The sequence below is a fragment of the Cherax quadricarinatus genome, chromosome 40 (genome assembly GCF_038502225.1).
Source record: "Cherax quadricarinatus isolate ZL_2023a chromosome 40, ASM3850222v1, whole genome shotgun sequence".
NCBI lineage: Eukaryota > Metazoa > Arthropoda > Malacostraca > Decapoda > Parastacidae > Cherax > Cherax quadricarinatus.
This window is the reverse complement of record NC_091331.1, coordinates 23,050,167-23,068,270: the sequence shown is the minus strand read 5'-3', so window position 1 is coordinate 23,068,270 and position 18,104 is coordinate 23,050,167. Positions and strand designations below refer to the sequence as shown.

Here is an 18,104-nt window from a genome sequence, read left to right as displayed (position 1 = left end):
CTTTCCTGTAAATAACACTTTCGGGTTCAAATATTTTCCTCTTTTTAGTATTTCCCTGTTAATTTTTTATGTTGGTTCTCGCTTTAGCTTTTACTCTTGTCTCTATTTTTTTTTATCTTTTGTGGAGGATTCCCTGAAACACCTGTGTGCGCACCTTCTTAAATGTACCTTTGGTTGCTGTAGAGGTAAAGGTGCGAGGGAAGACAGGAAGGTCACTCAAGTCTACAGAATAATAACCTGGTTGGACCACCTCATGAGTGTTTGTTCTCAAAGACGTCATGATTTCATTTGTTACCCGGATGAGCGGCCATATTGGTTATAACGATTTATAAAAAGAAATGCGACGTGTTAAAAATAAACTAGTGAACGATTTAGAAGTTTCTGTTGTAAAATATTTACTCTTTTTAATATAAGATTACGCTAATATCGATACAATCCGATCAATGACATTAATCAACACCGAGTCTTCAAACTTAATGAAGAATAAAGAAGTTTTTTAAGTAATATTACAAATGATTAGTAGTGAAGAACCACATAAAATGGGTGAGGCTGTTTTATCAGATGATGTCAGTATAACATATCCGGATATTGTTAACTACTGGGTATTTTCACCTAGTCTCTACACACCCGAAGGTTTAAAAAGTTAATGAAGGTTTAGATGTCTACAAGCTGTTTGTGGATGAGTTAGGGACAATAAAATTATCAATAATGCATTCCTCGTCATGACAAAGGTATGTTTTAGGCTGTATTTAACGAATGTTAATACTTAAAAAATAAAATTTAATTGAACAGATTAATACACTTCATACACGTTAGCACAATTAGACATTATGCTTCAAATATTATACGATATACCTTGCTTGTGTAATTTTAGATATTTCACCGAAATTAAACGGAAAGCAACTACAACCGTGGAATGTTGCACACACAGATGGGTGTATATTATAGTAGAACATTGTACCTGTATACCAGGTTACTGTGCTTAATGCACTAAAATGTACAGGTCTTACCTGATATAAAATGTGCTGAACACACTCGTATGTTATCTTTTTCCCCCCGTCGAAGTTTTGTTTCAGGCGCGACAACCTCACCCGTCTTCTTTGATAACATTTTACAAGCATTACCTTGGTTTATTATCACTTTAGGGAGTTCGTAATACTTTAAATGTGCTTTACAGTCACTTATTTTGATAACTAATAATTCTACAATAGATCGTATTGTTCTTGTGTTGAAAAATTAACCACCTGCAAATTATCAACAATAATTCGTAAAAACCTCGCACTTCTAAACATGTGTGCTATCATATGCAACTAACATGTCCGAGCCGGAAATTGATGTCACGTGAAAACACTATTGGTGAAGGTCTTCTTAATGGCCCCCTCTGACAGTTTTATTTTTTTTTGTCGAGCTCTCGCGTCAGTTATTTTTGTTTATTATTTTGAAGTCTGTGGGCTTAATAACTTTTTTTTTTAGCACAAAGAATGTTCGCCACCACGACAGGTTAACCTAAAGAAGGAAACACATTCGCCGTACATAAAATGAATATATATATAGCAATTGGGATGGGACGCTATTTTTTGCCGATACCATCAAAATTACCCGATACCGATAATTTGGCACACAGCAATCAATATCAAATGTGTACAGTATTGTACTTCTGTGAGATGGACAAGTATTGGTACTATGTCACGTGTGTCTGTCGTGGAAACTAGTTGAGTACTTTAGTTATGCTACTATAGTGCTACGTTTAGATGGTTCTGCAAGTCTGTTGAGTTTTCTTCAAGGTTGTAGAAACTAACGAGTCTGATGTGCATTTATCATTTGTGGTAAGATTAATTTTCAAGCTACGTACTTGTCTGAGAGTGAAGTCGTACGGATTTATTTCAGTGCATTCATCAGAATATTACACGCACAGCAAATGAAACCCCTTTACGACTGTAATGAGGTAGCATCATAGATTCGGATCACAAGAGCTAGTCTCTCTTGTGTACAATTATGATTTCACGGTCACCTAAGATAAAGGTCTTAGATTTCGAACATCTGCTGCTAGCTATGACAAGGTATATACCTCGACGGGATGTATCTCGGCGTATATATGCTGAGAATTTAATCCCCCAGCATCATCATTTCTCAATCATAATAATCATCCATCAGTCCTAAACCACCAGCAATAATCCATCATCATTATCAATGATCAGTAATCATGATACTGATAGCCACTATGAAGAACTTTATGAAATCCAGGGAATAACAAGGATGGTGCTACGGTAATGGGTTGGTTTGGCAATTATCGCAACTGACATACTGTATACACGTGTCAAACCATCAGAACCTGAAAAAATATGGCGATACAGAAGACCACACTCGAACCTAGTACCAACATAGATAATACTCTAATCCACTCTGCCATATATTTATACAATATTGCCAATGAGTTGACTGGTAATGGAAATGTTAGTGACTACTGCTCTGACATTTCGAAAAATTATGTCGCTGTCATTTAAAAAGAGGTTGCTTTATGGCTTTGATGACAAAATATCTCGACAGGTGAAAACCATGGAAATTTAAAAAAAAAAAAAGTGTTAAAGTTGGAGATACTGCAGAATATGACATGAAATTTATCAATATCAGATTTCTTTTCACTAGGCAGCAGAAGGGTATCAGCTCCTATCATGTACTCCAGATGTTAGTATGTGCAGTGTCTCTATTACTGAATGAATAAGGAATCCTTCACAAGGGAAACTAAACCACATTGCATCCATCCAGGAGCAGCTGGAGGATCCTCAGCTGCTTTAGCTCAGGTCCCTTGATCTTGATCTTGATCTTGTGATAGTTGATGGACCTCGGTTGCTCTAGCTCAGGTCCCTTGAGCTTGATTTCTTCACAGCTATGTTGCCGTGAGATTAAAAAAATGCATTGTATAGAAATTACCTATCGGATAAATCTTATAAGGCTTTTCAGTTTTAGGACTTGTTTTCCCTGGGTTCCAATCCCGTTCATTCTGTGAGTTGTCTGCAGTTATTTTATTACTCTTTAGAAGTAACTAATCTTCTCGGATGTTGAACTACTTAACGGGTCTTATGTCAAAAGAAACCCCTATTTCCCTGATGACGAAAACATCACTAACACATACAACGGTGTAGCTGCGAGGGACAACCATATTGTCCAGTCTCTCTTCAGTTGAATAATGTGATACATTGATTTATAAAAATATTGTAACAAACTGGAGAAGAAAAGGCACTACCTGGATTCAAGTTTACCATAGTGGGTTTAGACTTTACTCGAATTTATAAATACAAGTGTATTATACGGTAAATTAATAAATTTCTTTCATACTGCCGAGATGGTTTCATTCAAACAAATCTGTTTGCTAGAAGTTATTTTTGTTTGTGGATCGGTAGAAAGTTTTTGTGAAAAGAATAAGATCTTTACACTGAACTATCCTGTCACAAAAGTTAAATGTAACTCAAAATTCACCCAAAAAAGTTGATTCTTCATTAAAGTTCGTTAAACACAATTATCCAAGAATTTGGAGAAAACTTTATAGTGTTTCCGTCCGCTCTGGACTATTATTAGCGACGGAGTCGAACAACAACTATAGGTTCCTCCACACTTCCTCCCGTAGAGGGTGAGCTGTAAGTTGTTCCAATAACTCGCCTTTATTCTTAAATTACTACAGTTTCAACAAATACGGTAATGTGGATCACTGAGCTGTTACTGTATAAATAGGAGTGGGGGGGAGGACGGGATGAAAGGGGGCCTACCTAAATGGTATCATAAGAACATAAGGCAGGTCCTCTAAAAAAGGGTAGCTCTGCCCCAAAGTACTTCTTTCCTGCTTCTCAAACATCCTTTGTGGGCACAATTCTTCTAAGTATTTTGTATATATTTTTTTTTATCGTATCTCCTCTTGTTCTTCTATTCTCCAATGTCCTTAGGTTCAGTTTCGTTGGTCTTCCCTCTTGTGTGTGTGTGTGTGCGGGGGGGGGGGGGGTTGACTCACATTCGATTTAAATAAACCTAAATCTCGCAGGCAGAGAAAATGGCGTCCAGTGTGGCAGGATCAATTTGTGGTGGACAGCCCATCACCCACGCTCCTAGGTGGAGCCAGGAGCCACCCATCACCCACGCTCCTAGGTGGAGCCAGGAGCCACCCATCACCCACGCTCCTAGGTGGAGCCAGGAGCCACCCATCACCCACGCTCCTAGGTGGAGCCAGGAGCCACCCATTACCCATGCTCCTAGGTGGAGCCAGGAGCCACCCATTACCCACGCTCCTAGATGGAGCCAGGAGCCACCCATTACCCACGCTCCTAGGTAGAGCCAGGAGCCACCCATCACCCACGCTCCTAGGTGGCGCCAGGAGCCACCATCACCCACGCTCCTAGGTGGAGCCAGGAGCCACCCATCACCCACGCTCCTAGGTGGAGCCAGGAGCCACCCATCACCCACCCTCCTAGGTGGAGCCAGGAGCCACCCTTCACCCACGCTCCTAGGTGGGGCCAGGAGCCACCCTTCACCCATGCTCCTAGGTGGAGCCAGGAGCCACCCATCACCCACGCTCATAGGTGGGGCCAGAAGCCACCCTTCACCCACGCTCCTACGTGGAGCCAGGAGCCACCCGTCACCCACGCTCCTAGGTGGAGCCAGGAGCCACTCATCACCCACGGTCCAGGTTCACTGCCGTGCTGACACTACTCCAGATTCAGTGCCGTGCTGACACTACTACAGGTTCACTGCCGTGCTGACACTACTCCGGGTTCACTGCCGTGCTGACACTACTCCGGGTTCACTGCCGCGCTGGCACTACTCCAGGTTGAGTGCCGTGCTGACACTACTCCAGGTTGAGTGCCGTGCTGACACTACTCCAGGTTGAGTGCCGTGCTGACACTACTCCAGGTTGAGTGCCGTGCTGACACTACTCCAGGTTGAGTGCCGTGCTGACACTACTCCAGGTTGAGTGCCGTGCTGACACTACTCCAGGTTGAGTGCCGTGCTGACACTACTCCAGGTTGAGTGCCGTGCTGACACTACTCCAGGTTGAGTGCCGTGCTGACACTACTCCAGGTTGAGTGCCGTGCTGACACTACTCCAGGTTGAGTGCCGTGCTGACACTACTCCAGGTTGAGTGCCGTGCTGACACTACTCCAGGTTGAGTGCCGTGCTGACACTACTCCAGGTTGAGTGCCGTGCTGACACTACTCCAGGTTGAGTGCCGTGCTGACACTACTCCAGGTTGAGTGCCGTGCTGACACTACTCCAGGTTGAGTGCCGTGCTGACACTACTCCAGGTTGAGTGCCGTGCTGACACTACTCCAGGTTGAGTGCCGTGCTGACACTACTCCAGGTTGAGTGCCGTGCTGACACTACTCCAGGTTGAGTGCCGTGCTGACACTACTCCAGGTTGAGTGCCGTGCTGACACTACTCCAGGTTGAGTGCCGTGCTGACACTACTCCAGGTTGAGTGCCGTGCTGACACTACTCCAGGTTGAGTGCCGTGCTGACACTACTCCAGGTTGAGTGCCGTGCTGACACTACTCCAGGTTGAGTGCCGTGCTGACACTACTCCAGGTTGAGTGCCGTGCTGACACTACTCCAGGTTGAGTGCCGTGCTGACACTACTCCAGGTTGAGTGCCGTGCTGACACTACTCCAGGTTGAGTGCCGTGCTGACACTACTCCAGGTTGAGTGCCGTGCTGACACTACTCCAGGTTGAGTGCCGTGCTGACACTACTCCAGGTTGAGTGCCGTGCTGACACTACTCCAGGTTGAGTGCCGTGCTGACACTACTCCAGGTTGAGTGCCGTGCTGACACTACTCCAGGTTGAGTGCCGTGCTGACACTACTCCAGGTTGAGTGCCGTGCTGACACTACTCCAGGTTGAGTGCCGTGCTGACACTACTCCAGGTTGAGTGCCGTGCTGACACTACTCCAGGTTGAGTGCCGTGCTGACACTACTCCAGGTTGAGTGCCGTGCTGACACTACTCCAGGTTGAGTGCCGTGCTGACACTACTCCAGGTTGAGTGCCGTGCTGACACTACTCCAGGTTGAGTGCCGTGCTGACACTACTCCAGGTTGAGTGCCGTGCTGACACTACTCCAGGTTGAGTGCCGTGCTGACACTACAGGTTCAATGCTTCCTCTAGGTCCTAACACTTTGTTAAGGTTCTTAATGTTTTTCATTCCAGCATAAAATCTTCCATTCACTGAATTACATTTTCCTGACCAAGCCAACTCAACATTCCTCCATCGGTTCAATCTTGCCTTATGTATACGTATTGCTTTAAAAAACTTTGAATTATATTTTAAATGAGAATGAAAATTACCCGTCTGTTATTATGAAGGATTTTTACTCTTTCTGGCTGTGTAAAATACGTCCAGACTGGTTTTTTTTATTATTTTTTGTTGACTTGCTTTATGTCGTGTTTTCTGTTTACATTTGATAAGTAAGTAGCCAGTATATTCAATGTGATATATGAATGTGATTTACTGGGTGGGTAGTGGTACATACGCGCTACATGCGCGTAATTTCCTGGTGACAACTGAATTGTTATCACCACCAGGATTATTTTTTATTTCCACTTCTTCCATATTCATTACCTGGCATTTATCTGAGTTAAATTAGATCCACTATTTGTCACTGTCAATTGATGTAAATCTTTTTTTTTGTAGAGGTTTATGCTCATTTTATGGACCTGTTTTGCGAAAGATATTACCATCCGCATAAATATTCATAGTTATTCCCTCTGGCGAGTAATTTATGTAAATTAAAATTGTACATTATTCTGGTTATTTTAACGGTCTCATTATTTGTATACTGCTGGTTTAAATTAATTAACTTATTTTTATTTTTAAAATACGCGTAAACTTGTGAAGTGTCCGGCTCGTTTCTTCCCCCGAGTCTTTAATCTTGATTCGTAGAGTTTGATTTCAACTCTTATTGTTTACCATAGTAACATAGAGGGTCTGACTCCATCTTGCTTTCCTCTGATGCTTCTTTTAATATCTTTTGTCTCAAAGGAATTTTGTGTGTTCGTTTGTCATGTATACATTTCAAAAGTTCGTGGAAAGGAATGTTTTCCGTTTACAGAAAGTCTACCTTTTGTTCATGCCTTTACAGCTGTTCTTTCTGATTTTGTCTCTCATTACTGGGATGTTCTGTTTTATTGTTATAGTTATAAGTACGAGTATTTCAGAAATGTACATTTATTTTTTAAGTAATTCCCGTGAAATGCTTCATTCTATTTAATGTGTGCAACTGTGCATAGAAATTTTTGGATGTTTCACCTCGCTCTACTACACCAAGAATTTCTGAAAACTTGCTCATTTCATCCAAGTGGAATTAAATGATTTATAAAGAGAATAATTTTTGCCTTGCAAACTCAAAGTCGAAAATGGTGTTTTCTTCTTTCACTTTTTTTTCTTGAATATGTTGATAGAAACAACTAATCATTTCAAAACCTTTTATTTTCATTAGCAACCTCGTAATTTATCAAAAAACGTTTTTTTATAAATACCGTAATTTATAAAAGCCGCAATTTATAAATACCGTAATTCTGTCATCCCTTTAGTAGATTAACTGCAGTAGATTGTAATAAGTATTTCAATATTTTTTTTTATTTATCTCTTTTATAATAATTTTCTCTTCCATTGTGAATGGAAGATTGTGTACTTCAATATAACACACTTTTAATTACGTTGGTTTTAATTTCTACCGTCATATTTCTACACGGCCTAAATTTTAAATTTCGGCTTTCTAATATTATCTTAGTATTATTTTTTGTTTACCCGGCTCCGTCTCCATATTCAGCGATGTCTTGTAAAGACTTGATACCTTCAATATGTTGCCCTCTGACTTTGTTAGACCCATTTTAAATAGAGGATTATTTGTATATTATTATTATTATTATTATTATTATTATTATTATTATTATTATTATTATTATTATTATTACTGAACCAGTATTTTACTTTTATCATCCTGGAATGTGCGAAAGACATAAGGGTCATTAAAAATACACGTATACGTAGTGGAATAATGAGACTTGTGCAGCATTTGGGAATATTTATTGTGAAAAAGTTTCGTCAGCCAGTGGCTTCTTCAGTCCAACAGAGAGAAGAACGGTGGAAGATGGGGAGATCTTTTCTCAAGATTGATGGACTGAACAGATTGACTCCAGGCTGAGGGAATGATTACCACAAACTCCTCGGCTTCCACCGTTCTTCTTTGTATTGGACTAAAGAAGACATTGGCTGGCGAAGCGTTTCCATAATAAAGATTCCCAAATGTCGCACAAGTGTCTCGTTCTTCAACTTGTCGGTTTTCTACACCATTTACACTGTATATAGTGGAACTTGACACTTCTTAAAATTCAGAGTGTATATTTTTTAAGCTGAGTGATTAATACTTGAGCCATGCATTATTTTAACGATAATTTAAAGCATTTATGAAGATTTTCAACGGCAGTGATGTTACAGAAAACACCTTCATTCAAATTTTGTTTTATTTTCAGGAGTCGAGGATGATCCGGTGACAAGGTGTTAGTGGCAAGGACACACCGTGGGCGTAGTGACATCGGGGGGCATTTGCTTAAGAGTTGGCTGCAGCCTAACGTAAACAACACGCCCACGAGAACCAAAGGGCTAGTAGTGACATTTGTCTAAGAGACCTTTGAAAAGTGCGTGATGGTGTTCCTAAAGACCATGTTGAGCAGGCGGCGCGGGGTGCTGTTGAAACTGGTCCTGGCTCTCCCAGCCTTGTGGCTTCTTGTCAGCCTTGTCACTCTCTCTGAGAAGACAGACAAGGGCGACGTGATGGACTTGCCGCAAGCCGTCAAGGTGAGGGACAACCAGGTGCAGCAAGAGAGGATAATCAAAATAGACTTGGCTGAGCGTATAGACAGACCCCAGCCACCGCCGGAGGTACCCAAGCCGCCGAAACTCGAGGTCAAATCCATGACCAAAACGGAGGAGCCGCATGAGGTGAGACGTATTTTCTTTTTTGTATTAAGCAAAATTTGACGCAGAAGTGTGAGAATGTAAACAGTAAGCACAAGCGTTAGCTACAGTTAGGAATTCTGTCAATCTTGGCTAAGAGACTTTGATAACGCCATTTGAATGTAGTTAACGAGTTCAGCTACAGTACCTTAAAAGTTTTCGTTCCAGCAGCGTTGGAATTGCTATTACTAAAGAATTACCCCCTCTTAAAAATGGCATGTATTGTAGTTATAGGAAGGGGCATCTCTCATTAGTTGGTACCTCTCTAGGAAGTGCACAGATTGCGTGTCGGAACTCCTTTTTCATTGCAGAATTGTCAGTGGGGGTTTCTTAAGCTAAGTGGCTGATATGTACTTATTTAAATTTATTTTTATTGGTACATAGTTCTCATAAGGTCGATGACTGTACTGTAGCTATCGTAGAATCTTTCTAATTGGTCGTGTTCGCCTTTGAAGCTTGCAGACTGGTCAGCGAATTTAAAAATCAAAAATATTAATTGATCTTTGGTTGTTGAAGCAGCTCATTCGTTGATGATTAAATGATTGATGGTCTGAAGAGCTGTGGCTCACTTAAGCTCTCAGGTTGGTAACTAGGCTCCTTCAGTTGTAAACCTTTAATTGGGTGATGCCTTGAAGCTGGTGACGAGCTCTTGATCGAAGAAGTTAGAACTACCCCTCCCCTTCCTTGAATTAAATCTGTTTATCACACCTCTCCCATTTCCCAGATGCTGCACGACTCGTAAGGGTTTAGCGCGTCCCCATGACACTCGTACTATAAAGAGAAGTCACAGGTATTCTCCTGGCTGGTATTTTCTGATGCCACCACCTCATCTGTGATGCTCCGACGGATCTACGCAGCTGTGTAGCCAAAATAAAAATATGCATGGTTGGCTTGTCATAACGTTGGTTGCTTTATGAACCTAACTCGAAAGTTCCTGCTTTATTTTCTTGCTTTCGCTGCTGTATCTCATTTTTAGAAGCCTTAAAATTTTACCCAAAATGCAATTTTATGGGTTCTAACATATTATTTTAGGGGACCTAGAACACTACAAAATCATTAAACTAAAAGATTATGCAGTTAGGCCTTACAGTCTATAGATATTTGATCATTTATTACCTGAGAACGCATTTGAAAATGTCAGTAGGGTTAGAATTCTCTCATCAGATACACGAGCCTGGCATTCATGACCGGTGGCATTCATGACCGGTGGCGTTCATGACCGGTGGCGTTCATGACCGGTGGCGTTCTAGTTTCATCTCATGGAAAGATTCAAGTCTTCTTTTATCATAATGGTTCCCTAAACATTCTTATCTCATAAATGGTCCAGATCTTGTATATTATACTGATGGACCAGAACTTGTATATCTTATATATGGTCCAGACGTTTTAGATCATATTCATGGTCCAAACTTTTTAGATCATATTCGTGGTTCAGACCTTTAAGATCATTAAAATGGTCTAGGTCTTTTAGATCATATTGATGGTCTAGACCTTTTAGGACCGAGAGATGCTTCACAGGACGTGTTTACATACAGGTTCCTTCAAGAGTAAAGCACCAAAGGCTAAGACCAGTAGCAACAATAATACAATAAATATAAACCTATCCCTCACAAATAAATGTTGGGGACATTTCTCTTTGCCTACATTTACGGTCAGTGACACAGAAGAAATATGCAAGTGGGTTGAGGAATATGACAAATAATTTGGAAAGTTTTCCTATGTGATTGTGTAACGTGATTGAAATGGTCACGGCAGTAGCAAGTTGATAATGAAAGTGCAAATTTTATAATCCTAGAAAAAAGAGTAGGCTTGGCTACAAAGTAACAAAACGATTCTAGAGCTTTGTAAATAAAGCAAAGCTCCAGATTCGTCACTGATGGCTGCAGTGACAGCAGGCTGTTGAACCAATGTAATTCAAGTGAAACGAGTTTGTGTGATTGAAGAATATCTTGTGGCATGAGCGATTATGTTTCCCTGTGATTCAGATGCTTTTAACTTTTATAACAATTTAGGGGTGGTGGCTTTCGTTTAGATTCATATTTGGGCTCAGTTGTAGATTCCCGTTGGTTTTAGCTATCTTCAACTTCGCCGGACAGTGCGCTAAAATTCATTACAATGTCTAGGCTGGATTTTTCTTGCTTCTAGAGGTCTCGACCCTCTCTCTTGCTTTCACCCACTGGACACAGTGTTCTATATCTCTACTACTACTACTACGTCCATTAGATCGTGCCACGTAGCATTTTATCTTGGCTACTAATGTCGCAACGCGATCAGTCTTTGATTAAAAGAAAAAAAAAATAATTCTTCAGGATTCTTACTCATACTTTCTACATCTGTTGTCTAAATTTAAAATGTTTTCTCAATATTCGTTTGCTCCATTTTTTCTACTGAATCCCTTGCAGTTCTCAATTTTAGGAAGGGAGACGGGCTCTAAAATCTCCGTTATCCTTCCAAAGCTTCAATATCGTCTCACTGCCCTTCTGCTCTAAAAGCACTGGAATGTTTGTCTTGTCATTGAATATTCTTTGTATATACCATATGTACTCTCCCATTTACTTCTGTTGATAAGTAAACTCTCCTGTTTGTAATACAGTAGGAAAGCGTAAAACCTGTCAACATGTTGGAAGGCGCAATCCCGAAAGCTTAGTGTCTGACAGTTATAAAAAAAAGAGAACATAGTGCAGAGTGTATAAGCTTGATAATTAGTTTTACCATGTAATAACATTTTATCGCACCTCCCACAAGCTCTTGAATAATATAAAAGTTAGTAGAACTGAAATCTCCTCACGACACTGTTTACCTTGAAGAGCAGACCTTATTGAGTCTAGAGAGTACATAGTAAGTAAAGGCTTATATACCGTGGAAAAGGAAACATTTCAAAAAGCACATTCTCTTGATATTGACTCTCAGAATGCTAGGTATGGAGATGACAGGAAGTGTAGCCTGCAGAAGATGTCGGTGATTGAGACACTTCTTCCAGGAAATCGGGGCTGTAAATTCTGAAGGCTCTTAAAAAGAATCCCAACAAAACATCTGTTTTAGTTCTAGTGGCGTGGTAAAACCAGAAATGGATGAGGTCATTCTGGATGTTGGGTTCACAGAACTCACTGAATTATCAAGGGAACTGTTAGTACTGTATTTCTATACAAGGACGTCGAGGGAAGGAAGAGTTTTGTTTTTCCTATTTCAAGGTGAACGGAATGGAAGGCTCACTAGCGTCGAGATCGCCTCTAGTTACTACTACTAGTTACTAGTCTCTGAGCCAAGAGAGAGCTCAAGTGTGATGCTTCAATGATCAGGATATCGACATACCTCATCCTGTTTTATTTTGTTTAATTTTCCTTACTTCCACGGTAACTGAGAACGCTTGTAAGTTACATTCCCTCAAAGGACGTGCCGGTGAAGGGCTCTTGCATCGAATCTGATTGCTTTCCAATACCCAAGGCGTTGCATGACCGATACGGTCGTAGCGCTCCCACAATGAAAAAATGAAATTAATTCAAGGTTGCTTAACAAAGCCAGTAATATATCTTACCTCCAATACCCAAGCCATTCCAGGAAGGTGCAAGCATTTACACTATCCCCTGTAATTGTGATATATACATGGATGAGATGGCAAGGAATTTATCCTCGTGTGTAAGCGCAAAAATACCCTTACAGCAACGACAACGTTGTCGCTGCCACCGTCGTTGTTTTTACATAGTAAACTACATTATATGCATTGGCCCAGGGCAAGCATGGTTATCAGAGAATAAAACAGGGAGAGAAGAAAATTAATTGAATCTATCTTTTCACTGACACCGTCACCCAGAAACAAAATGAACAGACGGTTGCCAAGGTGAAGGCTGCTGTAGTAAACCTGCTTGCTACACAATGGGCCCTACAAATTGGCAGTAAGTCCTACGGGGTTTTGCAGGACGTGAGTGTTTGGCCTCATTCAACTGGAATGTTCACATTAAGACGATTGAGGATTGGGCACACATTTCGTCCACAGTCACCTCATCGGTCAGAGTTCTCTGAAAATTTCACAATTACTACTACTACTACTACTACTACTACTACTACTACTACTACTACTACTACTACTACTATCACCTAGAATGGTAACAGTTCGACCTCTGACTCTCGTGTTCCTATTCAGCACCGCCTTATTGACTTAGATTAGCATACATAAATAACCCGCACACAGAAGAGAGGAGCTTACGGCGACGTTTCGGTCCGACTTGGACTTTGTAAATGGTCCAAGTCGGGCCGAAACGTCGTCGTAAGCTCCTCTCTTCTATGTGCGGGTTATTTGTGTATTCCAGTCACGGTATTGTTCCTTTCTTATTAGATTAGCATCTCTCACCGCTAGTCACCTGCTCTCAAGACTCCACCAATGTATAATGTGTGCTCTCTAGACTTGGAAAACTTGATCTTCAAGCGGAAAGTTATCTCAAAATTTTCATTCGGGTATACCATCTTTTTACCAACCTGTTAATTTTGTAAACTCGTTCCCAATGTAACAGTTCCTTGTAAACGTAATACTGTAGTAAAGAAGTTAAGAATTCTCCCAGAGTATCTCAAGGTGGTGTGCGTGGCATTCCTTGCTGAAGCTGTGATAGCTTTTACCTTGGACTAAATGGGAAGTAACTTGGGGACAAAGTTAAACATAAATAAGCAGCAACTACTGGCCAAGAAATCAGTGGGACACTGGCCAGTGTATAGAATAGACTAATTTCATATCTTCCTCGTTTTTGTCTTGTGTGTGTGTGTGTGTCTGTATGAGATATTAAAGAAATAACAAAACGCGTGATTACAAATATATAAAAAATACCACAAAATTAGGAAAAACCTTAGTGCTTTCGTCTGCTTACACACGTTTTTCCTATTTTTCACTATGGTATTTTTTTACATATTTGTAATCACGCGTCTTACTACTACTACTACACGCACGCGCGCCAGGAGTTACGACTCTGACACCTGTAACCAGGTGAGAGCGCGCGCGCACACGCACACACACACACACACACACACACACACACACACACACACACACACACACACACACACACACACACACACACACACACAGTGTGTTCAATGACTTTATTTGATTTGATTGACTTTTAATATTTTTACCGCTTCTGATGCTCAGCTTAGTTCAGACGGTAATTTTTATGCAAATAAAATAGGTGAATAATTCATTAGTAAACTCGCTGAGCGGATAATTAATTCGGCTAATTATTCAGAGAGCTAATAAATTCACTGTGTAAACAGCCCGGCTAGATGTATTATGCAAATGTTATTCCATATAACAGACTGCTTATAGACGACCATAGCAAAAACATTATTTTACTGGATATAAATCTCTAGGTGTCTAGTTTCATACCATACCCGCATCATACTTGATTTCGGGATATGTAGCATGCTAGTGCCCGAAAGAGAAATCCAGGTAGTGAATCATTCTAGAACCCGAATGATCGGGATCATACGCCATTCTAAAATGGCGTATGATCCGGGTCAGTAAGCTGGGTGATAAACCCGTGTCCTGCATCATTCCTTAACTCGGGTTCTGGAATCAATCTAAACCCAGATAAACTAGAGTTATGCATCACTTTATAACCTGGATGTTGAACTATGGTCAGGTACCATTCTGTTATCTGGAGGATAATAAACCTGCTCATGCACCAGTCCATAACCCAAATATATCTTAGCCATGCAGTATTCTAGGACATGGTTGATAATCCGGGGGTCATTCAGTATACCAGAGGCTTGGTTTTCACCAGACTGAGGCTCATAATAAACCAGAGTTTAACGCTTCATTTATTTATTTCGTTCTTGCTCTTTCAGTTTGACTAGACTCTTGCGGGGGATAAGTGTTGCATGCTTTCTTAAGAGTCCAGAAATATGCAAGTCACCCATCTCGCTCATTCTTGTTTAATTCGTTGCTCTGTCGCAGGATTCCAGTAGGTTTACAAGACAGTATTTGCCTTCCCTCATCCCAAATCGGGTGGCATTCAAAAGACTACACCTCTGTAGGTGTTCCAACACTCTTTTCTATATTCTCCATTACTTTAGTAGGATTGTTATGGATACAAGACTGTCTTGTAATTTAAATGGTTAATGTATGAACAACATGCGCCATTTTCCAGCTTTCCTGAATGTATCCTATCTCCATTGGCTTGCAGATTTTTGCTAAGTGTTCACGCAATACGTCTCTCTTGGGACCAAACCTCTTCAAGGGGGGCTCCTTGGCGTGGTGAAGAGGCTCTTGGTCTGAGGAATTAGCCCTGTCGGTCTTCTTCCTCAGACCGAACCTAATTACCCCCCATTCTCCCCTCCCCTATCCCATCCTCCCCATCCTCCCCTTTTTCCCTTCCTCCTCCTCCTCCTCACCCCTCCCTTTTGCCCTTCCTCTTTTTAGCCTTCGTGATTTCTCCCACAGGCGCGCTAGTTCCTAGGTAGGGGAAAGGACACCGGGGTCCATCCCATTCCGTTGAGGTTTCTTGGCGGTGGCGTAGTTTGCCGTGGAATCTGGATTGCCTAGGGATGTCCCGATCCCTCTCCGGTATCCCGGAGTGGCTTTGGGTGTCTTTTGGGCGACGGGTGTATCTCTGGAAGCCACCTTTCGGATTCCGGGGGTGGTGGCTGAAGGAGGTATGCTTTGTGGCGGATATCCGGCCGCCCTCTCTTTTGTCCACCGAGGTAGCTCGGCAGATGTGAGGTTGCTATCCCAGATTGCTGGTTTACTGGCATGAAGGGTAGGGTATGGCACGGGTTCCATGCTGCATCTGCGCTACTAGCGGTGTCGAGTCCTCTTGGGCGCGGAGGGGGATTTCCGGCCCTTTCATTCCTCCTGGGAACTATTCCTCCCCGCTCCCCCCTTTTTTTATTCTTTTTTTTATTTTTATTTTCTTTTCTTCTTTCTTTTTTTTTCTTAAAAACAAAAAGCAAAGGAGTAACCTAACCATGGCAGCCCTAGTCCATGAAACCACTACCCCCGGGCCCCTTCTTGATACCGCACCCCATTCTGACCCTGCCTTGTGTTTAGACCACTCTTCGGACACTCCTGATGCCCCTGTACCTCTTGCTGGTGCTGTTTCCTCACCCGCTTCAGGTACCGGGGCTTCGACTGACTCCTTCGATTTGTCTGAACTCCGCTCTCCTTTGACTATGCTTCCGGCTTCTCCCTCTACGGTACGGCAATTTTCGAATCGCCCACCCATTTCCTGCCGGACCAACTCCGGTCCTACTCCTAAACGCCAACGTCAATCTCCTGATGATGCTCCGTCGTTACCTTCCCATTCTACTCGGAAACGACCGACACGTCAAGCACTCCCTCTCCACGCTCAGTTTCGGACCACACAATGGACTAAATTCTTTACTTTAAGACCAACTTCTTCTTCTGCCTACCTTTCTGACCATAGTATTGCCAAAGCGCTCCTGCATCATGTTGGCAGAGATATTTCATTTCACGCTCTCAAGAGCGGTACACGCATCGTCACTGTCCAGAATGCTACCCAAGCTCATGATCTTTCTCTCCTTTCGAATATCGATACTACTCCTATCACTATTGAAAAACATCTTTCTCTCAATTCTTGTAGTGGTACTGTCATTCTGCCCCATACCATAGTCCAACAGAATTTCCAGTCATGTGGCAATGACATTTTTGAACAGCTGGAACTCCAGGATCTCCCAATCCTCAAAGTAGACACTTATGTCCTTCCTGCCCGGGGGCGGAGACGTTACCCTTGCAATGTGGCTCGTTTAACTTTTGACAGCCGAGAACTCCCGTCCTCTGTATATGTCGCGGGACATCGGTTACAAGTTCGAAAGGTGATACCTACACCGCAACAATGTAGAAATTGCTGGCGTTTTGGTCACCCAGCGAAATATTGCAGATCTATGGCCGAATGCCCAGTCTGTGGTGCCGACAACCATTCTAATACATCTTGCAGTCAACCTCCATCTTGCCTTAATTGTAATGAAGCTCACCCTTCGTACTCCCGCCGTTGCCAGGTCTACTTAAATGAACGTGAAATCCGTTGCCTCAAAGAGGCAGAAGGTCTCCCTTATGCTATGGCAGTTACTCATCTCCGCCTCCAAGGGAGACTACCCCGTGTTTCTTATTCTCGTGTTGCCAAACGTCCCCCCACTTCTGGGGTCCCATCTTCTGCAGCCTCCTCTGTTGTTACCCCTCCCATAGCCACTACGGCATCTAATCCTTTTGCTGTCCTTGGCTCTGACGTCCCGACTACAACTCAGTCTGTTCTCACATCTTCGCGTCCTTCCTCACAAGCCCCAGTATCGACAAGACCTCGTACGACACCTAATACCAATCGCCCCTCTACTCAGAAGTCCAAAAAATCCACATTGCTCAAATCTTCTTTGCCCCTTCCTTCCCTTCTTCCACCTCCACACGTTACCTTTCCAGTCTCTGTACCTAGTTCTTCCCCTCTCTCTGGCTCTATTACAAGTGTGGAGATTCACCCTCCTCCTCGTACTATGCCTTCCACCCCCGTCCCCTCCCAAGATTCTCCCTCTTCTGTCACCTCCCAGGTTTCTACCTCTTCTGTCCCCCCCCACACTTCATCTCCAGTCCCTTACACTTTTCCCTCCCCCTCTACTTTGGTACAGTCCATTACTGTCCCAATCTTTACTCACCCTCCTCCTCCTATCTCCAATATGGTTTCCCATACATCTTTGAATTCAGAAACACTTGAAGCCATTTCAGAATATATTGCAGAGACTAAACCTTCAATGGACACTGATTCACTTCCTGTTCCTTCTCTTCCCTCTCCTCCATCTTCACAACCCCATTCTTCGCAACGCTCCGTTCCTTCGCTACTTGAACATCTTCCAATGCCACCACACGTTGACTTTTCTAACCCCTCTAGTCCGTAGGTGCCTTTACCTACAGATTCCTGATATTTTCTTCATCGCCAATCATGGCCTATTTACAGTGGAATATCCGCGGCCTCAGGGGTAATCGGGGTGAGCTTCAGATGTTGCTTTCCAGGTTTTCCCCTGTTGGTGCTTGCTTACAAGAACCAAAATTACACTCGGCTGTTTTCCAACCTATCTCAGGCTATAATTTATTGTATTCTTCGGATCCTTTCTCAGAT

The 18,104-nt window shown here is 42.4% G+C and overlaps 1 protein-coding gene across 1 annotated transcript in view; it reads left to right on the top strand.

Moving 5' to 3' along the window:
• Pgant9 (polypeptide N-acetylgalactosaminyltransferase 9) overlaps positions 1 to 18,104 on the top strand; it is a gene marked incomplete in the record, with an annotated part of 429,187 nt that overhangs the window by 202,357 nt on the left and 208,726 nt on the right. The window contains 1 exon segment of the mRNA XM_070092791.1: positions 8,514 to 8,982. Within this exon segment, the coding sequence (XP_069948892.1) occupies positions 8,686 to 8,982 (297 nt within the window).